We start from the raw sequence: 25,414 nt of genomic DNA, 5'->3' as shown, positions 1-25,414 counted from the left end.
AGTGCTTTTTGTCCCTCTCTGCTATTATAGTTCATCAATACGGCAGAACGACATGGAAGCCTCCTTGGACTTACCCGTTCAATGTAAGTAAAGAGAAGAAATTCTAAGATAACAAAGAAAAGTCAGATCACTGGCAGAGGTCATTTGACACCAACGAGGACATATTTATGAATAAAGACACTTACTGTCCCTTTAAATACAAATTCCCAAATGAACATATTAAGTGGCGGACCACAAGTTTGTTTAGCAAAGCTGCTAAAGGTGAACGTGTTTTTTTTTTTCATTTCACTGTGCTACTTTTTCATTGCTTTTATGTGTTAACATGCGCTAGGCGAACGTGTTTTACCATTACATTCGTGTCTCGTCTCTTTTGCAGTGTTAAGACGCCATGTCAAATTAAAAGAATTTCAGCTTTTGCAGGCAGATCAGCTCATCAATGTCAGGTCCAGAACAGTGGACCAATCAGGAAACCCAGAAAGCGGGGCAAGCGTTACAAGCTTTTGATTACAGTAGCAAGTTGGCATGGCAATTTTCGTAGCTCTACGTAGTCTGACGCGCACTTTAGCAATAATTTTACAGCATGTCCATTCAATTCCCTAAGCTAGAGCCCCTCCCATCAGGAAACAAGGAAAAAAATCTGCGTCGCATTTCTTTATAGGAATTTCCGCTTGCGACTATTAGAACAAAGATGTGCAAAGTTGAGCAGTGATTTAACTCAAACTGCATCAAAAACCATGTCTATTTCCTTACATCACTACTCTCAAATCATACACAACAAAGTGCTTCTTCTTCTTTTGTGGGTTTACTGGCCAAGCTGCTGCTTTTTTTGGCTGTTGCACTGCTACTTTTGGTTACATGCGTGGATACTGCCTACTAGAGGTCTGCATGTGTAATTGCACGCCAACATGGATGACAACGCAGAAGTATGAATAAAAACCGTCGTGTAGCATACGACAGTGGTTCCTAACTCCAGTCCTCCGGGTCCCCCTCCAAAAATATTATAGAGGTCTCATTATATAAAACACCTGATTCCACTCATCAGGCTCCTTCCAGAATGTTTCTAACATTTTCTTAATTAACACACTAACAAGCTGTTGAACTGAATCAGGTGCGTTATATATGGAAACATCTAAAACATTTTGGGAGGGGGCCCCCCCAAGGACTGGAAATGACAATCACTGGCCTACAGTATTCAGGCTATGATGTAAGACCTAAGCAGAACTATAATGACCCCTTAACCGTACCTAAACAGGCTGAACTGTATCTTAAAAACGTGTCTTTGAATTTTGTGTACTGTTACACCCCTATTGTAAAGATGCCTCTATTGTCCAGTTTTCATTTGGAACTGTACCTGCGGGGTCTGGTACGTGGTGACATCATCTCATTGCCAAGTACATGGTACCGACGTGCCTCATGCAGCAGCTGGTAACATTCTGGAGCATTCTGTATCAGCTGATCACCTTCCACCTGCATCAAGGAAATATATTTATTTTATCATCACCTTCCCATCTTAACTCTTAAACCTTCCTGTAGAGTTAAACTTCAATGAAACTCAAAGATCTTGATAATCTGGTTCAGGTGTGTTTGATCAGGTTGAACCTCAACTATGCAGAAAACCAGATCTTCAAGACCTGGCACATCTCTATTTGATTTTATAATTTTAGAAATTTGTTGCACCCAATGTTGGGGGGCATTTCTAGATTTTCTAGAATTAGTGATACAGATTGCACTAAACATTCCAACCGGATGGTTTTTGGACTTTAAACAGAGCTTCTCTATCTGTCCCAAAGACTAACAGGTAACATTCAACCCCACATTCGGTCTGCAATGTGCCACTCACCGTCTGTACAAAGTAGTTTGGGTGCAGAAGAGGCAGTCGGACATGTTGCAGCAGGTCTTTCAGCACGGGCCTGCGGTACTCCACGCTGTGGTAGACCCAACGCATCACAGCCTCGAACACAACCTCCTCCCTACCCACAGACAGCTCATCGCTACCTAAATATTCCTCCAGTTCATCCTTGCGCAGGTCTAGAAACTCTTCATGCTGCGCCACCTCTGGAAAATTCTGCGTGGCGAAAGCACGGCAACGGCTGGCCAGCTGTTTGAGCGAATGGGCATCTGCGAAGCGCTGGATTCCGAGGCAGTTGCACGGGTCCAGCTGCTCCTCCAGGAATTTTGCGCACGCGTCCCGCAGTGTGACAATATGGAAGAGGCTGGAAGTCTCGAAGAGGAACTGGACGTTGTGCGTGGTGATGCAAGCACGGCCGGTGTAAACGTATTGCAGGAACGTGTCCATGGCATCCGCCTGGATGCCGTTGATCTCCACCAACATCTCCCGGCTTTCCCGATGGTCGTTGCAGAACATGGCACGGAAGTAGCTGCTGCATGCGGACAGCATGGCTCGGTGGCAGGGAAACTCACGACCCTGGACGCTGATGATCACGTCCGTGAAGAGACGACTGTCTCTGAACTCGTTGAAGACCTGAAGAACGCTCTCGGCGTGTGAACCGGAGGTGAAGTTGTAAACATCGTTCAGGTTCTTGGAGTCCATCTCAAGGACTTTACGCTTGATTGCCGGAGATGCTGGCACACCACCAGAGTTCTCATGATTCAGACGACGACCCAGAATGAGCACCATGACTTTATTTGACAGGAGCCCCTTCGCTGACTACCAATCACAAACGATGGCTACAGGAAATCACCGTCAACACCTGTAAAAGGACAGGGGTTACAAATAATACACATTATATTTCAGGGAACTTCAGTCTTATGGAGGTCCACCAACCTATGTTCAGTTTCAACTCTGCCACACTAGTTTATATAAATATATAATAAAGCTATATCACAAAAAAATTATTATATGGACTTCCAAAAACTGGGTCATATATGCAAAGTATTTAAACTTTTGTTGCACCCAACTCTGTAATAAACATTTTACTTTCATTTTGCAGTATCTATATTTACTCATGAATTCAGGCTAGAAGACATAACACAGTCAACAATAATAAAGGATTTTTTTACAAACTTGGTAAATCATGAAAAGACGTGGCATTTATAATACCTAAAATATCACAAAGGTCATGAACCCTAATTCAGCTAAATGCAGTGTTTTAGGCTGAAAGTCAAACTATTGCATATTCATTAAAGATGAAGCACTCAAAAGAGTTCAAAATTGAAAAGGTTAGTAACATGAACACGTGTGACCTATTCCTCGGGGCAATAATATAGCACAAATATAAAAGGAACAATGGTTCATAGGGGCTGAAAGACAGATGGGATATATATAGAGAGAGCAATTTTTTAAGTCACTCCGGTTTGTTTTGTTGTGGAAGTAGAGATAAAGGAACATGAACTATTGCTCAATATTTCCTCAACGGCTAAAACAGTTGGACAACAAAGTATGCCTCGTGCTGACAGAAATAATGAGATCATAGAAATGAGATCAACAGTTGGGATAACAACTAATAGCTTGTAGAATAAAAGTTTTTGTATACATCATATATGTGTTTGTTTATATAATAATTATGTATATATAAATACACACTTGCATGTATAATTTTAAGAAAAAAGTATGTGTATAATATTAAGTATTCATATTTATATATAATATAAATAATTCTATATACATATAGAAATTAATATATACATATTTTATATATATTCACAATGTATATGCACATATTTCTTAAATATATACGTGCTTATTTATATGTACATAATAAGTAAACACGATACAGAAATATTCCTTAATTTACGTTAAATTATTATTATACAAAATATAAATAATATATACATGATTTTGTGTGTATTAATATATACACACAATTATTATACACAAAAACTTTTATTCTGCAAGCAAATTAGTTGTTATGTAAATGTACATACAAAAAGAAAACTAACCTGTATGTGATGTTTATTCAGATTCTGAAAAGTTATCAAACAAAAGCTATCGGACTGTCACCTGCCTACCTGGACAGCATTCACGTGCCTTGTGTCCAGAATTACCAGAAGGTCGCTTACTTGTATACAGATAATGCTATTAATACATTTACTTTTATAACTTATATTTAAAAATATATAAAATATATATATACACACACACACTAACCGAAACGCGTCATAAACAACGCAAAATATAAGTAACCAATACGAATTGTATTTAATTTATTGTATCGCATTTCACTAAAGGTGCTGATCTCGGATATTTAAGTTGCTTATTAAAAAGTTCAACATACATTTTTTTTACCTTATCCCCAGGAGGCCAGTTTTTCTGAAAACATCGAGAACAATTGTCAGAATTAAATATGATCAAAAGTTAATGTGAAAAAGAAATTCCCGCGTTTATAACAAAAATCCATAAGAGTTTAAAGTTTTCTTTGTTAGCGTCTGTCTCATAGTCGCATACTGCGTGTTGTGACACAAAGAGCGCATACACAGCTTTGTGTGCCATGCGCCGAACTGTCATCTGCTCACCGGTGTTTCATGGAAACTGTAGTTCTGTGTACCTGTAATCACACGTCGGCAAACGAAACAACAACATCATTTCCCACAATTCACCGCGCCAGAGTTTCCATGTGGCCGGCCGTTGTTTGCAAACAAAACCGTCAGCAGTTAGAAATTAGAAAAAATACGCTTCTGAGTGTATAATTTTGCAATGTGCAATGTTGTTTTGCCGTTTGTAGTACAAGTTTATTAGTCTTGAATAGTCATAGTGAATAAAACACGTTATATAAGAAAGAGAAAAATGTAAACACAACAGTTCTCCGAGCAGATTGGGTAACAAAGCGTGACGTCACTGGAGCTAAACTTGAGCTTCCTGATAACGTCAAAAACATACAAATTGAGCAAAAACATGAACAAAATAATAATAATAATAATAATAACAGTATACGTGTTTGACACAATTATGCATTCTTTTAAAATGCCTAGTTTTTTTTATGAAGGCCTCGCCACAAAAGGCAAGGCTAAATAGCGCCATCGTGTGGTTGTGCAAAAACTTGTATAACTTTCACGAGTGGTGTAAACTAAACAGAATAAATCGGACTAAATAATCGCTAAAAATCATCAATTAAACTAGTTAAAAACCAAGGCCAAAAACAAGTTTGTTTAATGACAGAAAATATGTAAAGCATCATAAGAGGAAGAATTATTCGTACCAACATTTGTTTTTGGTGGTCGACAGGGTTGCCAACTGTCCCGTATTAGTCGGGACGTCCGTATTTTTAGCCTAATTTTTTTTGTCCCGTTTTTTTTTTTGACAGCTACGCTGATCTAACCAGTAACTGAAACAAGTATACAACAAGCTTGTTCAACTTCATGCGGCGACACAAGAACCGAGCGGCAGATAAAATCAAAATCCCGCGAGAGCGATTCGAGAAATTATACAAATATACTGCTTTCGAAATGCTCTCGCGGTACTTTGATGTCATCCACCTGTAAATTCTTGCAGCGCCACAAGCAACAACACAACAGCAGCAGCAGCATCAGTGCTGAACACGACACTTGATAATGATCTCCGACACATTTCATCCAATCACAATCAGTATACGTTTAAGAGGGTAAAATAATACGATTTCAAGTTTTCTTTTTTATATAGTTGGCTATTTAGTTGTTTGTGCATGGATAATATCTGCATAGTTATAAAGTTCGTTCTCAATTCTAAAGGGGTCGCTGATCCAGAGACCTACCTAAACGCCTCAATCTGAAATGCCCCAAGGCATTTCCAACTTTGCTAGGAAATTCTCGCTCTCGTGATTTACAGACTGTAACGTAAGTTTATTTTAATTATTTAATGTTAACTCAAAACTCAATAACTAAAAAAATCAGCTCAAAGAATCTATGTTAGTTTAAGATTGTCACAAGTAATATTAACATCAAGATGAACGTTTTACCCTTAGTGCAGAAGTCAAGAGTTTTGTTTTAGACAGATATTGAAGGTAATCGTTAAATTAAAAGGACTGTGTGAAAAGTACCTGACAAACCATTAATAAACCTGTTGCCAAGGCATACGAGTTGTAAATTAATCATATTTAATTAGGGAGATAAGCTTAAATACACTGTATACACAAAACCATATATCCATGTCCGACAGGCCATGTTTGTCCCGTATTTCAGAGTGAGAAAGTACGTGGAGCAGTAACTAAAATGCTATGGTAACGTTATTTTTTATAATTTTCGGCGAAACACCGACGTTATTGTTTGTTATTATTAAACGTGTTTATTAGCGACCACTGTCATCAAGAAATAAAACAAATGAGGCATTGGACACCGTTTGATTTACAGTAGTAACAACAACTGTAAGTTATTTTTGAAAAATCTAGTTACCATATTGAATTATTTAAGTTACTGAACTGCTTAAGCATGTACCACGGTTAAGTACCTTGCAAAAACTATAGTAGAATTATTTCGTTGTACATGGGTCAGTGACAAAAACGGTTTGGCAAGATGAGACATTCAATAAAAAAACCTTGTTTTAAAACCATGCTTCAGGTTTATTTCAATGCACAGTGTATGTTAATTCTACGCAATAAAAAAAGTACATTTGAACCATTTTTATTAAAGTTTAGACTGAATGGACCTGAAAATGTCAATGAGAAATATTAAATATTTTATCCACCTTGATGGCATGTAAGCGTAATCATAAAAAACATTTTATTAGTTATTTCTAAATGTAAATTTGAATGCATTTTTGTAATATTTGTACTGACATAAGCTGAAAACAGCTCTATTTTATAAATCATCTTTGACAAATGATGTAAAAATGAATGTAAAAAAATCATATTACACTAAACTAGATGATTATATTTTATTCCACTTTTTTATGAATACATTTATATTGTAATAAAAAAAATACTATTTACACCAGTTGACACAGTTTCACCATTACACCACATTGTCATTTTTGCAATTATAACCCAAATATTCTTTCAAAATGAAATTAAACCAGAAATTTCTTCAAATTTATGTTGAAATTTTAACCCTTTTACATTTAATTTATCCATACGGACACTAAATACTTAACGTCATGTCATTGACCCACACATGAAAATACATGAAAAAAAAAACTTGTATATACTGTAGTATTATCTATAGCAAACTGTAGTAAAATTCTAGATACTGTAGTGTTTGTGAACCTTACTATAGGAAATACTAGTGTACTACTTTAGTATAGCATTCTCTAGTAATTACTATATTATACTATAGTGTAATTACTATTAAATACTAAATAGTATACCACATTTTACCATAGTAAATGCTTTTGCATTTTCATGTGGTAGCTGTTTGATCACATTACTGTACCATAGCACCACCACAGTGCCGTTTTTGGTAAAGATTTATGACTCTCATAAAAATATAGAAAGTGAAAAACTGACATCAGAAAATATTTTAAAAGTAGTTTTTATTGATATGCTGAAACCAGTCGTTTTAGTAGTACAAAAAGACAAAATTAGATTTTTAATAACGGTACATTAATTCTGACAGTAATGGTAAAAGCTCTGAATTTAATCCATGCGTCATAAACTTTATAATCTCACTAGCTTTACTTTTCTGTAGGCAAAACCCCCAGATGAGCGTGATTACAGCTAGCTAACATAATGCACTGCTTGAAGAAACTGCAGGAAAAGGCACAGCAATACACATTTCAAAGTCTTTCTCACAGCCTCAAATTAGCATCTGATAACTTTGAGCTTAGCCAATAACGCAGCGTGATCTTTACACAATAGGTGTAATGGCTCTTGGCCTCCTCAGTCTAAAAAACTGAAGCAGCACAACGCACAGTTCTCGATAGCGGAGCCCGTACAGGTAAGGTGCCAAGCCTTTGGGCAGGATTAGCAAGACGTTACACACCACCAGGCTTACCCACAGGTTGGTCCTAAGGTCTAAAGTCGCACTCTGCTGGCTGTACAGCATCAGCTCGATCACCAAAACCAGAATGGGACAAAACGAAAGAAACAGGTGGAGATAATGGATAAGAAACGTCCCTCTGGCACGGGAAGACGCTTCGCCTTTCCACACGCCTGAACTCCGGGTAAAACAGTACAGGATGATGTAACCTGAAAATATCAAGATGAGTATGACAAGGATACCAACGACTGTCAGAAACATGGAGACGTGCAGTGGACGAAAGTGGCTGACTGTTAAAACCATCAATAAAGGCAGGGAGCAAATATGGACGGCGCAAGGGCCCGTACTATGGTACCACACAAAAATCCCAACAGATGCTGCGGGGAAGAAGACAGAGACAACCCAGATGGCGGTGATCGCTCCGTGGGTCCGGGACACGGGCCAGAGCACCAGGTAGTGAAGAGGAGCTAACACGGCGAAGCAGGTGTCCAGAACCATTGCTGTAATGCTCAGCACCCCAGAGCTGTAAAAGACGCCCGATAGGAAGAGAACCACAGCACAGGGCCACTCCGTCATCAACACACCCGCAGAGTTGATGCATGCATTCAGGATGTTAATGCAAACAAAAAGCAGGTCGCTGAGGAGAACATTAGCCAGGAGAAGGTAACGCGTCTGTTGCCGCAGGTCAATCCGGGACAGTATACGTACGAGAAGAACCGGGGTGGTCAACAGCATGGCTAGGAGAGCCAAAATGGGGCATATCTGAATCACCTTCGTGTGGTAGGTAGGCAGAAATGCATTCCACTCGTGCACAAACATCTCCACGGGGCTTTCAGAGGAGTTTGATAATTTGAAGGTATGTCTGTGAAGCTCCGCTCGACCCGAGCTGTTGTACCAATCGCTGAACGTGCAAAGCAGAGCCAGGAATAGGTCTTCGGCAGCTAGGAACACACGCTGCGACCTTCCCTCCATCAGATTTTCCATCTCTTGGCATGTGTTTGCGAGTCCTGCACAGAAAAAAGTACAGAGAGGTAAATGTGTCTCTCCTTCTTGTGAACTGTGGTAAGTGATTCAGGGTAGCAAAGTAGATGTTGATTCGTGGCAGGCACGCTCGTTGATTGTCACCACAGAGACCATATAACAGGTAAATATCACATCACGGCTAAATGGATGACAACGACACTTAAGGCATAAATATTGATACGCCTTCCTAGAACCATTACGTAACATTTCCGCTGTTATTTTTGAACTGATTGTTTAACTTGGAGGCCTAAGTACCGCACAGGTTAAAGATTGATCTTTTATAGGAAATTGTAAAAAGACACAACCATTGAAAAATCTATAACTTTGTTTATTGTATCAACTGTCACTTTTGCAAAAAGGGTTTGAATAACAATTGTAAATATAGCTGCAAGCAACAATTATTGGGGGAAGTCAAATGGACAAAAAGGTGACTTTTTAAAACAAAGGATAAACCTTATGAATTTTTCCAAAGATATAAGCAAAAATCGCCATTTTTCATATTTCAAGACCACTGGTTGGCACCGTGCACCCAAGTCACGACTGTGTCAATAGACAAAAGTTTTGTGAAGATACAGCCTCACGTCCATTTTAGCGTGCTCGTTGTCAAATTTGTTTACGCAATACACAAGGACGGATTGGTCTATCAAAAAGCTGGAGTGTTTCTAGATTATAGATAAGTTACCAAATGTCATGCAAATCAGACTATATAATGCAAAGCACTCTTTTGGAGGAGTTCATGACAACAATTTTGTTTGTAAGTATTACGCACATCTAACTTGTCAAATGTTGTAAAATAACCACCAGAGCAATGTTTACCGTGGTAGAATTAAGTGGAATAATTGACTGTGGTCCTTTAAATTACCACCTTCAGGGCTCCAAACTGCCACCAAATGGGGGGAATTTTGCCACCAAAATTTGAGAGTGTGCCACTGAATTTTACATCCAGTTGCACATGTGCGACCAGTAAATTGACCTTTTTTGTGATATGACACTGAATTTGAAAACAGCACATTGTGCTTTCTGTATCTATCATTAAAGTTTTTATTAGTAATACAGTGGAAATTAGTAGAAATGTGAATATTTGGATAGCATGTTAATTAACAGTGTGTGCCCCTAAATTTTCTGGTTGTGCCCCTAAAATTTTCAGTTGGGGGCCACTGTGCTCCTAGTGAAAAAAGTTAGTCTGGAGCCCTGACCTTGGGTGTGCATTATTTTCGAATAATTGTACGGCCCGTTTTCAATTATTCCTTACTTAACCAGGCCTATATTTTAGAGCTGGGCGAAAAATTCGCTTGGGATTCTCATGTGTGTCTCATCAGTAAAGCCGGTTTGGTGATTAGTAGTAAATTGCCATCACCTGCTTTCAGATGGAGCGGCATTTACTACACAGAGCCGTATTTCACCAAGAAGTTAAGCAAAATCACGTTCATAATCGAAGACGACCTTCCCCTATTATGAACGCGATTTTGCCTAGCTTTCTGTGAAATACGTCTCTGTGTAGTAAATGCAGCTCCATCTGAAAGCAAGTGATAGCGGTTTACTACTAATCACCGAAACGGCTTTACTGATGAAACACGCATGAGAATCGGAGAATCGCATACGATTTTTTTTTGCCAGCTCTACTATATTTAAGATTGCAATCAGTACGTTTTTGACAAAAATAAATAAATAAATAAACAAAAATCAATAACTGAGCAAGTACATAAACCATTGTTGTCGAAAACCGTATCATCTTACCACAATTCACAACGGGAAGCTGAATATGATGATTTATAATTTAAGCTGGCGGGTCGGTTTTCGCATGTCAGATGTTCTTCAACGAATATTAAGCAGCAATTTTACATTCCAAACAGATAATGTATAAAGTCCGCTTTAAAGTCATCATGATACGGAAGTAGCGATTGTCTTATCTTTCCTGTCATGACTTTTATCCAAGTAATACGGGTTCTGACATGAGGAAAAAAGGTAGGGTTGGACTTGATTTTGTCCAACGAGAACTAACTGGATCTTTGTAAGTCGGGTTATGTTGTTAATTACTACAATCTTTTCTCAGATCCCGTGTTCTTGCTGTTCCTCGTGACAGGAAGTTAAGAAAGGTTGATTCTAGGAGGGGGGGAGTGTTTTGGTTAAATATTATGAAGGCACATGAATAAAAAAAAATGAAGACAGACACAGACATTTGATTTCATTTATAAAAATATCAAAATGTCTCTTAAAAAAAGTTCCATTTCAATTTCATGACGACTTAAAAGGGATAGTTCATTTCAAAAATGAAAATTCTGTCATAATTTACTCATCCTCAAGTTATTCCAAATCCATATAGATGGTTTCATCAGACGCACATGCGTTTACTCGTCTGGTCGGAACTTTACTTCCGGTTTCTGTTTATTTAATGGTCTGACTAGTGGGTAAACTGAACTTTGGAACAAATACCTAGTCAAAAATAACAAATGTTTGGTTTACTAAAGACGGGGTGAGACGGCAATACGCACAACCGGCGCAAAGTCATAGAATGTCTCTGAACAGCTTCACGCCCATTTTGGGGGAAAACAAACTAGACCTCTCATAGACTTCCATACAAAATAGCAGAACAAAGACGTTCGTACACACTCGACAGGTGTAAATAACTGAAGAAATCACTCAGATTAAACATGTAGAGTAACTATATGTCCATCCTGCCTGCCAATATGGTCAATTTAAAAACATGTCCCTTTCATTCTCCCAGTGTCAAATTTGTCTAGTTTGTTTTCCCCCCGGAGCTGAAATTTACGGTCAAGTTCCCGGATGTGCCGGTAATCTGTATCATGGATTACCACACTATGTAAAGGGAGCGTTGGCAGCTGGTTTGTAGTTAAAATTGTATACATTATAGTACACATTTTAAACAGCAACGTTAGCTCAGTGTCTTTTTTATACGCTTTAGCTATGAAATATGAACTAATGTAATCTACTTATTGTTTATTTTGCTTGTTATCAGAAATAAACTACTCTAAAACGACTTCTTGTTATTGATTCTTAGCGGAGTTTACCGGAAGTTACGCGTGTTCCATGAAAGCCGTTTGTTTATGTTGTTACTGCTGAAACGTCTATAAGTTTTAAGCAGCAGCACCATATCCTCCATTGTGTTCATCAGAACAAAGACATTTAAACAGGTTAAACTACATTAGGTAGAGTAAAAGATGACAGAATTTTCATTTTTGGGTGAAATATCCCTTTAATATAGTTTTTTTCCCTCAGATTCAGTCACTTTCCTCAGAGAGTCATTCAAAATACATTTCAGCAAATGTATCCTCCAGCTACTAAAGAAGTAGAAACATTTAATTTTGCAGGTGGTCCACTTTCACGTCCTCACCTCTAGGCCGTGCGGATCTGACTGCGATGTCTGTTCTTCCACAACACATTCTGAAGTGTCTTGTAAATCTCCCGATAGCGTAGGATGTAGAGGTACGGAGTGCAAAATCGCGGCAGCAACATGAGCACGCACATGTTCACCAAATTAATCCACACTGCCGTTTCGCTTGGTTTTTCTTCCCGTCCCAAAAGACTCAACTCGACCGCAAAGACCAGCGCTGGAGTGAAATACAACATCAGCAACAAAGCGTGGGCCAACAGCGTCATACGTGCTCGTGAGTAGCGATCACACCATATCCCAGAAGTCTTGGTGATCATGTAGAGACGGATGTAACAATAAATAATGAGCGCGGAGCAGACGCTGATGCCGATGATGAAGTACAGATGAATGCTGACCTTCACTTCCATCGAGTGCAAAGCAATCAAGACCAAACATACTTTACGTGGTTGTTCGCTGGGAATAACCATCTTAAAGAACGCGAGCAATGAGACCGGGCACAATGAGGACAACGCCCACAAGCTCACGATTATCTTCCTGACTCTGGACACTGAGAGAAACTCATTGTAACGCAGAGGCCAGCGCACCGCCACGTACGTGTCCACGACCATCAGCGTAAACGTGATCACAGAGCAGGTATAGGTGGTCACTGAGCTTAACAGCATAAAGTTGCACGGAACATAAGGTATGTCCATGCCCACTGTGTTGCAGGAGACGACCGCAAGGTTGATGGTGAGGAAGAGCATGTCGGCCAACAGCGTGTTAGCGAGGAGCAGGTAGCGTGTCTCCTGACGCAAGGAATGGAAACACACGATGCAGAGGAACAACACGGGGTTGACCAGCAGAGTGACCGAGGTCAGCAGAACGGTGGGGATGAGGAACAGATCCATGTGTCTGCTCTTCATTATGTCGTACCACTCTTCGGAGATGTTAACAATGTGAGATTGACTCATATTTAAGGAGAGGATGAAGAGCGATCACTACTGAAATCTTTTCTTTTTATGTGTTGACGCTGGAATGGTTGAGCCCCCTAACGGCTTGTTTACCTACATGAAAAATACATATGTTAACATGGTATGAAGCTTAGGAAAACATGCAACAAAATGTGCAACTTCTGTCAAGAAGTACAACGACAGCTCAATATATTTTTAGGTTTACATTAGAGAAACTTGAATGACTGATAAATACATTCATCTAAAGAAAATCCCCAAACTAAAACCATCACTCATTCTTTTCCTGAACGAGGAAGAATGAAATACAAACATATTGACTTCCAATCAATTAATTGGGAGTTAAAAGGATTTTCTTACCTGTCCCACACATCCATATACGCTTTCATTCAGGTCTCCATCAGACTAATGCCGTCCTGAATCAATACCTTCCAGCTATACCTGTGTTATCAGAGAGCAGGCGTTCCACTGATGCGCACAGATCCGTAAATGATCACAGGGCACTAACACTCTTCAGACGCTCCATGGTTACTCAGCATTTGGTGTAAATTGTGCTGACCATTCCACATGTCGGGGCATACAAATAAACTAACACCAACATCATTATTACTTTAATGTTCTCTCCAACACTATGGACTTCATATCTGAAGTAAAAGCTTATAAAGCTATAAAGAGCGTTGAACAAACAAAAAACATACAAGAATGTTGGCATGACATCTAGACTTTAGGCAAATACTGTTTGCTTTGTTTGCATACGTTGTATTTGCATGATATATTTTAGTCCTTAAAAAAACAACAACAGGGAAATTTGGCTAAATGTAATATTTCCTTTATTAATTTTTTAATAAATGGATGCTATAGTATGTCTCTATTTTTTGTCCCTTTTGTAGCCAGTTCTCCAGTTATGACTCCTTTTGTGTTTTTCATCATCATCATCATTATCCTCATCGTCGTCATCGTCCTCACTTAACCCATCTACCTCATCATTGATAAACTCCTCTTCCTGTTCTCTTTCCATGAGCTTACAGAACACGTGGAACTCTTCTGCGGTTGCCTTGGCGACCTGCGTCAGGTAGGTTTCCTCGGAGACGCAGAGGAAGTCTTTAAGCGATGGGTTAAGGATGAGCGTTTGGCCCTTCTTGTCTGGCGTCTGGTACATTCCTCGCCGCTCCAGGAAACAGTGACGACACCGCAGCTCGGACAGCGTCAAACGAAAGAGCTTGGCTTTGACCATCTCCGCCTGCCGCACACCCATGCGGAAATATGCATACTGCCGGAAAAAACATGGCGTTTTAAAATGAAAACCATCCTTATTCTGGCATTTCAGTACCAATTTCCATCTACAATAAACACGTAAAACGTGACAATTTATTTAAACTGGGCATGCACATACAAGTGTAAAAAAAATTCTTGCTTTAATAATAGCTCAGCACAGATTGGAACTGCACAAGAGCCGTTAACCTTTATTTTAGCCGTTTGTATCGAATTTCATAGCTGAGCCCTTGGTGTGAGTTATAGTGCATGTGACAGAAGCAGACAGCTTAAAACAGAGCACGTATAACATTATATATCCATCAGGATATGTGTTGAAAACAAGTTGATATAAAGTTTATAATCTGTGGCAATAGCTGGATTATTTACAACAATTTAGGGTGCAAGCCTCCATTTAACTGAATAGAAACAGTGCTCTGTCACGTTAAAGTTAGCTGTCATGTTATGCGTTTTCATTTGGCTTAAACTAGGACTAGGCCACTCCACTTTTTTTTTAATATGCTCATTTTTCCAGCTCCCCTAGAGTTAAACATTTTATTTTTACTGGTTTTGAATCCATTCAGCCGATCTCCGGGTCTGGCGCTACCACTTTTAGCATAGCTTAGCATAATCCATTGAATCTGATTAGACCATTAGCATCGCGCTCAAAAATAACCAAAGAGTTTCAATATTTTTCCTATTTAAAACTTTACTCTTTTGTGGTTACTAAGACCGACAGAAAATTTAAAATTGCGATTTTCTAGGCAGATATGGCTAAGAACTATACTCTCATTCTGGCGTAATAATCAAGGACTATGTCGTAAAATGGCTGCAGAAGGCGCAATGATATTACGCAGTGCCCGAAAGTAGTTCCCTGCTATTTCTTATGACACAATGCAACTACAGAAGAGTCAAGTTTCAAATAGGAAAACCATTGAAACTCTTTGATTATTTTTAAGCGCAATGCTAATGGTCTAATCAGATTCAATGGATTGTGCTAAGCTATGCTAAAAGTGGTATCGCCAGACCCGGAGATCGGCAGAATGGATTCCAAAAAGTTAAAAATCAAATGTTTAACTCTAGGGGAGCTGGAAAATGAGCATTTGTTTTTTAGTGGAGTGTCCCTTTAATTAGGAAATACAACTAATTTAAACAACCATGCCTTACTAAAAACATTACTTACATTACAAAACAAAGGGCACTGATGTATTTTAAGATGTCAGTACAAGATGTTTTCAGTTTGGACAGCTCTTACATTTATTTTAGTCTAGGACTATTCAATTTAATTCATTTATTTTAGTCTAGGACTAGTCTAATCCCTTTCCACAAAACCGCCCCATTATTTTCTACTGTAAAGTTGGGCATTTTAACATGGGGGCCTCTAGTGGCCAGTCGATGAAATGTTTAAGTTACTTCTTTTTGATTTCATCAGAGAGATCGGAAGGTTGCCCCTCGGTTCAAACACGGTTAAGGAATTAAAAAAATATTTTTTTATTTAAAAAACAAGAAATTAAAAACACATATTATTCCATAATACTGAATATACAGAATATAATTTTAGTGGCTAGTGGATATTTCCTAATTATATGATTTTTGTAAAATTGTGACATAAAAATGCATAATTTAAATAAACTAATATTCGTAGTGCAAATATTCAAATATAATATTAATACGGAAAAATGCCCATCCCTAGTAAGGCCAGGGATCAGTACAAGATTATCTTCCAGCTGAGTACAAGATCATGTTAGGTCATATATAAATATTTGGATAGAGGCATATTTTGTGTTATTTTAGCTGTTTACCATAATTTATTCCAGTTAGTGTCACATAATGAATATTGACTTACAGTGCCCAATCTCAGCTTTACTTTGAGAGTATTATTCATATCCAAATTGGATGAAGGATTTAGGAATTACAGCTGTTTAATATGTAGCTCCCCCTTTTTAAAGGGGTCAAAAGTACTGGGACAGCTGACTTAAAAGCGGTTTTATGGACAGGTATTGTCTATTTGTTTAATTCTTTCCTCATAAATAAAGGATGTTAAAGGTCTGTAGTTAATTTTAAGTGTGGCATTTGCATTTAGAAGCTGTGGCTGTGAACAGCAGATCTCCATGCAAGTGACACAGACCATATTTAAGTTTCAATAACACAACGAATCCATCAGAGAGATAGCAGGAACATTAGGAGTGCCCAGATCAACAAATCGGTACATTCTGACTAAAAACAATAACACACTGGTGAGCTTAGCAACATAAAAATCTTTACATCTATATAGGATTACAGTGCTGGATGACCGCACGATTTGAGTTCACAGCCACAGCTTCCAAATGCAAATGCCGCACTTCAATTAACTCCAGACCTTCAACACCTTCATTTATTAGGAAATGATTTTACAAATAGACAATACTTGTCCATAAAACAGCTTCTGTCCTATTACTTTTGGCCCCTTTTAAAAGGGGGAGCTACATATTAAACAGCTGTAATTCCTAAATCCTTCATCCAAATTGGATGTGAATACTCTCTAAGGGCACTTTTCCATTGCATAGTACCACACGGTTTGGTTTGGGTCATCTTACTTTTGGGAGCTTTTCCACTGGGTGCTGTACGTAGTACCAATACTTTTTTAGTACCACCTCGGTCGGGGTTCCAAGCGACCCGAGCTGATACCAAAACAAGACACGAAAACACTGTAGATCACTGATTGGGTTGAGAGAATCGTCACTACCAGCGTCATCGCTATAATGTAAAAGATTAGCTTTACCTTCATGCTCGCTTGCGCTGTCTCAAGTAAAACCTGTTGTCATCTGTGCTTTACTGTAAGTTCCCAAACTCCCTTTTAGCGATGGAAAACATCCACAGGTTGTGAATCAGGAACACCATACCAGTTTTTTTCCAGACTTGCCGTTTGTGGCGGCACTTTCGCAACGCGTCCGCATATATGCTTAAATGCAACTGAAATGAGGCTCAGTGGGGAGCGTCAACTATCGCCATGGGTGTTTGTACAAAAACTGTCATGCGAGACAGAGGTAGTGATAAACGCTGTGTGTACACATCTATTTGTGGTGGTCAATTTTAATTTTGTGGCGGACTGAGAAATAAATAAATGTATGGGAAAGTAGGGATGTCCCGATCTCCACTAATAATACGTAGCCGATCACATTTCTGAATCGGACAGCCGATCTTATTACAGCTATTTCATTAACTACGGCTTTTGATCAGTAAGTCCTTATCAATCTAAAATCACTGTTAGTTTAAGTCGTTTATACCATGCATTTGAAAAAGCAACACTCGTCAAACATAATTATTAAACATATTCTTTATTATCATGAAAATACCTGAAAAGATATGAAGAACAGCAATATAAATATATCCTTCAGCCATTTCATGGAGCTGCGTGTCATCACAGCTGCGTGTGTATTGTTCTTCGTCTACAGCGCATTTTGAGTTTCTGCACGAGAGCGCCCCCTGGCTTTTGGATGTAGTGGCATTTCACCGTAATTCATTGAGAAACATAGCAAGCATTATCGGCCGATCGATCGGAGCATCCCTATGGGAAAGTACAACGACGCTCTCACTTGTATGATGTCACAGCAGTAGGCAGCGCAAATATAACAACACGCCTATAATCCCTCCCACTCCGAAGTGATACTAAACTCGATGGAAAAGCTAACCAAGCCTAATATAATATAATAAAATAATATAATATAAGTGAGGTGAGCTGACCCAAAACAAACCGTGGGGTACTATGCAATGGAAAAGCGCCATAAGTAAAGCTGAGATTGGGCACTGTAAGCCAATATTCATTATACAACTGTCACTGGAATATATTATGGTAAACAGCTAAAATAACACAAAATGTGCCTCTGTCCAAATATTTATGGACCTAACTGTAAGCAGTTCATATGACATAAATCTTCTATGATTGCATTTGTAAAAAGCAGGCCAAAATTCTGTTACATTTGTGAATTTTTTTTTTGCATTCCACACAAGAGAGAAAGTCAGTAAAAAAAAGCAGAATTTTCTTATTTGAAGGTTGAAGGCCAAAGTGCCCAAATATATACTAAAAGTTGACAGTAGCTGCGTTTACATGGACAATTGAAACCGGTTTAAAGTTCAATCTGAATAAAAATGCTCCATGTAAACGCCTCAATCAGAATAAAAAGAAACAAACAGATAAAAAATCTAATCATTTTGAGAGGGGTGGTTTATACCTTTTGTAACCTGCTCAAACGGACATGTAAACACTTTGTTGGATTGATTACTGAAACTGGGGCCCTGTCCCAAATAACGCATTTCACGTGGCCTTTCGGTATCGTGGCCTTAAATTGTGTCTGCTCGCTTAGTCTACGAGTTCGTAGGGTGTCCCATCTGTCATTTTTACGCTCCGAAGTGAGGTTATCAGCGCCCCCTTTGCACCCTTGATGCGGTCTTCGGTTTTGCACAATTTACCAACCCAGAAGTCCTTGCGAAAGCGCAATCAGACAACGGAAGGGAGGATTTCACACTGATGGGCAACCTCTCTTCCTATTTCTGGTGTGACGCTCGAGTCCCAAAACATGACTCCGGTGCACCCTCTTGGACATGCGTGAAGGGTCCCTAATGGTACATTCACTCGGGGCGTAAGCGGTAACGCTTAACGGAAGGCTTGTCTAAAGCTTGGCCAACAGCCAATCACAGTGGCCGCTACATATGCTCCAGGCTTCCATAAACGTAGGCTGGCTCTGCCTAGGTTATTTGCATAAAGCGATCTGATTGGCTGACGCACGCGTTGCCGCTTGAAAAGTTGAGAAATGTTCAACTTCTGCCGCGAGCAACGGCACTGACGCGGCGCTGACGGATCCACATTCAGTTCGGCAACACATGACCTCATCCATTAAAAGTGAATGGGAATCGTTAACGCTTACGCCCCGTGTGAATGCACCTTAAGGTCTGCGCTACATGATGTCATCAAAGTGTGGACTCTGAGGAGGTCCACAAGTCCAGAGTGTGCCATTTGAGACAGGGCCTGGGGCGCTATGTGCATGTGCAATCTTCTTATTTGTTTCTTTTTAATGGCGGTTGGCAAACCCAATTAAAGGTGCATTTCCGCCACCTACTGGACTGGAGTGTATGTGCAACGATGTAGAATTGGTGTAATAACGTATGACGCAAAGAACGCGAGCTTGTGTTGTTGAGGGATTGTCATTCTTAAATTTTCCCAATCTCCTTCCAATCCACTGTAAAGTGAATTGAGAAACATTGTCCGTTCAGTCCACAATTTATACTAATTAAAGAAAAACATGCTTTTTGGGGACACGTGGGTGGGTGTTTTTGCTCTGCTGCTGCTTAATCAGCGCGGCACAAAGCTCCGTGTGCTCGTCGTTTATTTATTATGACCTGAAATAGACGCACAGCGATTTTAGGAGGATGGCTTGTTTGCGTATCTTGAATTAAAACTATATATTTGTGCAATGTGCGCATGTCAAATGATCAAACCTGATTTAAAGCTTGTGCCATATAAACACGCACACCAATCCGAGCACATTATTAAGTGTTAATGTAAACACTATGATATGATTTATCAATCAGAATAATTTTCCTTCCGATTGATGCAAATGGTGTCCATGTAAACGTAGCTAGCATTGAGACATTCTGGAATATCCATGTTCTGCTGACTACCTAAAATTAACGCTACCTGAAATTTGTACTCCAACTGTGCCAAATCTTCCTCCACAACCTCAGGTGAGTCTCTGAGGATGTCTGTGACCTGCTGGACGGTGAACTGGCACTTCTCTCTGAGCAATCGGGACACCATGTTGACCCTCTTAATTGGCAGGGCCATGATCTTGGGGTAGTGGCTGATCACCCTTTGCAGACTGCCTGTGGACAGATCAGAAGACTTTAAATTACACACTTACATCCAGGACCGCAGACGGTTATAAAACAACAAAACGTTACAGCATTATCTAGCATGACACATCACCTTCTACCAATCCCATTTTCCTGAGATGATTGACGCGCTGCTGTATTTCTTCACCTTTAAGTGAATGCACCTCTGGACATTTCTGCATTATTTTGAGGATGCTGGAGGGATTTAGGCCCAAGACTAACAATGCTGTCAGGATCGATGGCACATGTTTCCCACGGCTCTTCAAAACGCTTTCATGCATCTCCTCAGCTTGAATTTCTGAAAAGCCCATTTCGAGCAGAGAGTTAACAGTCAGCTTGACCCCAGGCGGCTGTGTGACCTGATCCGCTTGGGATGGTCTCGTTTGATAAGACTCCTGTCGTGTAGAGTAGGACATATGACCTCCACTTGCGTTCACAGGACAAACACTCCATTTCCACATCCATCGTACGATCTAAGAGCCAGAGGGGAGAAAAAGTTCAGTGTGAAGCAAAACAAAACCCTACTGTGTGCAATGTTGTTTTGCTGAATGAGAGTTATTGATATGTTCTCGCATGGTTGATTATATAATTGCAGGAAATATTGGGTGTCATTTTTTCTACTTTTTTCAAATGCTAATATTTTTTATTTTTTTAAAGGTGCCAAAGAATACATTGATACAATCTGTTAAATTGTTCTCTGATATCTACATAAAATGTATATGACTATTAAAGCAACACTAAAGAACTCTGGCTCTTTGCTCCCCCTACAGGTTAGAAGCGTAATTGTTCATTACCACTGTCATAAATACTGAGGCATAGCTGGCTCTGATTGGATTGTAGGTCTGCCGTAAAGCAAGTTTTTGTAGTATTCACTCGGACTACAGGACCACTACCCGACGTTTGGAAACTTCTTTAGTGCGGTTTTGGTCGATAGAGGGCTGCAAAGCGAATGTGAAAGTGCTGTTCACCCTGTTTAGAGTGGATGAACGACTGAAACTGTTTTGGAAGCGTTATTTTAAGGTAAAAAAAACTCTTTGGTGTTGCTTTAAGTGAAAAAATTATCCAGTAACCGTTTTGTGTGTCCATTATCAACCCTAGGATGGTTCCATAGAATGAAATGGTCTGTTATTACCTTATTTGCAATTGGAAGTGTCATGAACAATAATGTTGAGCTCTGATCTGATTGGCTGTTTCACAGCATGGCTCATGTTAGTCAGTAGCTCTTAAAGCAAACAGACCTTGCATAACTTAAATGACATATATTTTCTATATAATCTTAACCCTGTATTAAATTACTGCACTTTACTTTAACTGGATGTTTATCTTGTGTTTTTTCCATGTTGTATAAACCTGTAGTATTAAAATAACTGGTTGTATTTCATATCATACCTTATTTTGTAATAAATATATTAAGGCATCATGTGAATATGTTGATTCACTTTAACCACATATTTTCAAAACAAAAACATGCAGGTTTTTTGCATTTGATATATTTTGTTAAAAATACATTAAAATAAGAATAGACAGGAATGCATGTGTTGGTTAGACTAAACTACAAAGGACGCAAGCCCCAACGGCAGAGGACGCAAGCCCCAACGGCAGAGGACGCAAGCCCCAACGGCAGAGGACGCAAGCCCCAACGGCAGAGGACGCAAGCCCCAACGGCAGAGGACGCAAGTCCGAACGGCAGAGGAGGCAAGTCCGAACGGCAGAGGAGGCAAGTCCGAACGGCAGAGGAGGCAAGCCCGAACGGCAGAGGACGCAAGCCTGAACGGCAGAGGACGCAAGCCCGAACGGCAGAGGACGCAAGCCCGAACGGCAGAGGACGCAAGCCCGAACGGCAGAGGACGCAAGCCCGAACGGCAGAGGACGCAAGTCCGAACTACTGAGCACGCAAGTACGAACTACAGCGGACGCAAGTACGAGAACGCAAGTCCGAACGGCAGAGGACGCAAGTCTGAACTACTGAGCACGCAAGTACGAACTACAGCGGACGCAAGTACGAGAACGCAAGTCCGAACGCGGACGCAAGTACGAGAACGCAACGGCAGAGGACGCAAGCCCGAACTACAGAGGACGCAAGCCCGAACGGCAGAGGACGCAAGCCCGAACGGCAGAGGACGCAAGCCCGAACGGCAGAGGACGCAAGCCCGAACGGCAGAGGACGCAAGCCCGAACGGCAGAGGACGCAAGCACGAACGGCAGAGGACGCACGAACTACAGAGGACGCAAGCACGAACTACAGAGGACGCAAGCACGAACGGCAGAGGACGCAAGCACGAACTACAGAGGACGCAAGCACGAACTACAGAGGACGCAAGCACGAACTACAGAGGACGCAAGCACGAACTACAGAGGACGCAAGCACGAACTACAGAGGACGCAAGCACGAACTACAGAGGACGCAAGCACGAACTACAGAGGACGCAAGCACGAACTACAGAGGACGCAAGCAGGAACTACAGAGGACGCAAGCACGAACTACAGAGGACGCAAGCACGAACTACAGAGGACGCAAGTACGAACTACAGAGGACGCAAGTATGAGGATGCGAGTCCGCACTCCAGAGGACGCGAGTCCGCACTCCAGAGGACGCGAGTCCGCACTCCAGAGGACGCGAGTCCGCACTCCAGAGGACGCGAGTCCGCACTCCAGAGGACGCGAGTCCGCACTCCAGAGGACGCGAGTCCGCACTCCAGAGGAATATTCAATTTTCTTAAAAGAAAAATCCAGATAATTTACTCACCACCATGTCATCCAAAATGTTGATGTCTTTCTTTGTTCAGTCCAGAAGAAATTATGTTTTTGAGGAAAACATTGCAGGATTTTTCTCATTTTAATGGACTTTAATAGAGCCCAACATTTAATACTTAACTCAACACTTAACAGTTTTTTTTCAACGGAGTTTCAAAGGACTATAAACGATCCCAAACGAGGCATAAGGGTCTTATCTAGCAATACGATTGTCATTTTTGACAAGAAAAATAAAAAATATGTACTTTTAAACCACAACTTTTCGTCTAGGTCAAGTCCAGCGCGACCTAACGTAAATGCGTAGTGACGTAGGGAGGTCATGTGTTACATATATAAAACGCACATTTGCGGACCATTGTAAACAGTAAACTGACACAAAGACATTAATTAGTATCAGTTGACATACAACAACGTAGTAACGGTCCTCTTTCAACACACTTGTAAACACTGGGGCGGAGTTTCGCGTTCGTCCTCTGTGACCTCTTGACTTCATGACATGTTGCGTGGGGTCAGCTGGCGCATCACGACCGGATCTACATGACGAGAAGTTGTGGAAAAAAGTGTATATTTGTTATTTTTATTGTCAAAAATGACAATCGTATTGCTAGATAAGACCCTTATGACTCGTTTGGGATCGTTTATAGACCTTTGAAACTCCGTTGAAAAAAAACGTTAAGTGTTGAGTTAAGTATTAAATGTTGGGCTCTATTAAAGTCCATTAAAATGAGAAAAATCCTGAAATGTTTTCCTCAAAAAACATAATTTCTTCTCGACTGAACAAAGAAAGACATCAACATTTTGGATGACATGGTGGTGAGTAAATTATCTGGATTTTTCTTTTAAGAAAATGGACTAATCCTTTAACTTCCAGTCTCAGTTTGTTTATTAGTCTGGCTACTGAACTCTGAAACAAATACCTCGTCAAAAATAACAAATGTTTTGATGCTATTAAACAATCATTAATATTATAAACATCAGCTACAATGACCCTAAAACTATTTAATCATGTATGAGTGGAGTCTGAACAGTCACATGGAATAAAGTTGCATATGTGCAGCAGCAAAGTTGAGATCTGCTTTCATTCCCTCTCCCCAAATCGTGAATAAGCAAATATTCACGGCATGATAATCGTGCATATCAATATTAGGGTAAACTGCCATACCGGTATACCATTACAACCCTAACCTCGACTGAAACATAACAGTCGATGTAATGTTGAGATTGGCCTCTTTTTCAGTGGTCTTTTGCATGCACAAGGTTTGCATAAGGAGGAAACAATGTTGTTTGAGGCTCATGATATGTCATTACCATATACAAACTCATAGAATGAATCATCTAAGTTTAGGTAAATACTGCTTTACATTCTATGGCACCTTTAATAATTTGGTAGTCATTGTCATAACAATATAATGCCTGTAAAAAGTAGGTAGGTAGAGTAACAGTGTTGACAATATGTAACAGAACTGGCAGTCATACACAGAGAAACACACACACATACACAACTGGCAACACTATCTTTGCAACAGTTTGACAGTAATAGAAATGACACGGACTCATTCGGACAACAGGAAATCATGATTTTCAGATACACAAGAGACTTTTTACAGAAAATGTTATATTGTTAGGGCCTGTCACATCTTGTGATCCATGACAATGATCACCAAATATTACAATGATTAAAAATATAACCATTGCAACTATACAATCGCCCACAAGTAGTTTATATATTAAGAGAGAGAGAGAGAGAGAGAGAGAGAGAGAGAGAGAGAGAGAGAGAGAAATCACAATAAATTCTTTACAGGAATAACTTTACAAGCTCATACAACGGTTTTGTCTGGTTTGTTTAACAAATGTTGTTTTCCAAGATCTAAGTGAAAAACATTAAACCCCGTGTTTACACGTAATACAAAACAAGCAGTTTTTATTTCGGAATTTGACATAAGCGTTGATGTGGAAAACAGCTTAGTACTAAATATAACATGCCACATTTCAAACATGACAGTAGGGTATGCAAACTTAAACGCAAATTATTTGTTACAACATAAAACATGTAAAGTAACCGATAAACATTCAGGAACTTGGCTTGGTAACTTGCATGCAAATCATTCAATGCTTTGTAATTCCGTGTACAGCGCCATATAAAGCAGTGCAAAAATAACAATTTTAGCGCGTAATATATAAAATAGTATATAGTAATCCTTAAATTTGACATTTTGCCCTCACCTGTCGTTGGCAAGCGTGTGTAACCATCTGTGCTGCGTCAAAATACACTCCGACTGAAACAAGAGACCGGCGAGCAAAGGTTCCACAAAAACATAAGTCCACACGTGACCCTAACTGTAAAACTCAAGCAAGTCAGGTTTTTTCTAATTTA

At 39.7% G+C, this 25,414-nt stretch overlaps 4 protein-coding genes across 5 annotated transcripts in view; all 4 read right to left on the bottom strand.

Annotated features, from left to right (window-relative positions):
• The window catches only part of klhl24a (kelch-like family member 24a), a 31,540-nt gene extending 27,087 nt beyond the window's left edge, over positions 1-4,453 (bottom strand). The window contains exons 1-3 of one of the 2 annotated variants that reach the window (XM_065262056.2): positions 4,236-4,453; positions 1,841-2,711; positions 1,352-1,467 (exon numbers count right to left, since the gene is read on the bottom strand). In XM_065262056.2, the coding sequence (XP_065118128.1) occupies positions 1,352-1,467; positions 1,841-2,638 (914 nt within the window). In that variant the 5' untranslated portion in view covers positions 2,639-2,711; positions 4,236-4,453. The remainder of the gene's footprint in view (positions 1-1,351; positions 1,468-1,840; positions 2,712-4,235) is intronic. The other variant, XM_065262057.2, reaches the window with a different exon arrangement.
• Positions 4,454-7,382: 2,929 nt separating this feature from the next.
• Positions 7,383-12,353, bottom strand: LOC135744090 (probable G-protein coupled receptor 148). The gene is made up of 2 exons (XM_065262059.1): positions 12,221-12,353; positions 7,383-8,852 (listed from the first exon to the last, which is right to left on the bottom strand). Exons 1-2 carry the CDS (start codon positions 12,267-12,269, stop codon positions 7,714-7,716), a joined length of 1,188 nt encoding a protein of 395 aa, XP_065118131.1. The 5' UTR covers positions 12,270-12,353; the 3' UTR covers positions 7,383-7,713.
• On the bottom strand, positions 12,223-13,657 carry LOC135744092 (probable G-protein coupled receptor 148). The gene is made up of 2 exons (XM_065262061.1): positions 13,528-13,657; positions 12,223-13,263 (listed from the first exon to the last, which is right to left on the bottom strand). The coding sequence occupies exon 2, from the start codon at positions 13,168-13,170 to the stop codon at positions 12,223-12,225; it is 948 nt and encodes a 315-aa protein (XP_065118133.1). The 5' UTR covers positions 13,171-13,263; positions 13,528-13,657.
• A 343-nt stretch (positions 13,658-14,000) lies between these two features.
• Positions 14,001-25,336, bottom strand: mterf4 (mitochondrial transcription termination factor 4). Its single transcript, XM_065262060.2, has 4 exons — positions 25,264-25,336; positions 20,381-20,759; positions 20,093-20,277; positions 14,001-14,437 (listed from the first exon to the last, which is right to left on the bottom strand). The coding sequence occupies exons 1-4, from the start codon at positions 25,288-25,290 to the stop codon at positions 14,036-14,038; spliced, it is 993 nt and encodes a 330-aa protein (XP_065118132.1). The 5' UTR covers positions 25,291-25,336; the 3' UTR covers positions 14,001-14,035.
• Positions 25,337-25,414: the final 78 nt, after the last annotated feature.

Source organism: Paramisgurnus dabryanus, chromosome 6 (assembly GCF_030506205.2).
Source record: "Paramisgurnus dabryanus chromosome 6, PD_genome_1.1, whole genome shotgun sequence".
NCBI classification, from domain to species: domain Eukaryota; kingdom Metazoa; phylum Chordata; class Actinopteri; order Cypriniformes; family Cobitidae; genus Paramisgurnus; species Paramisgurnus dabryanus.
Note: the sequence above shows the minus strand (reverse complement) of the source record. Positions and strands in the feature narration are given on the sequence as shown.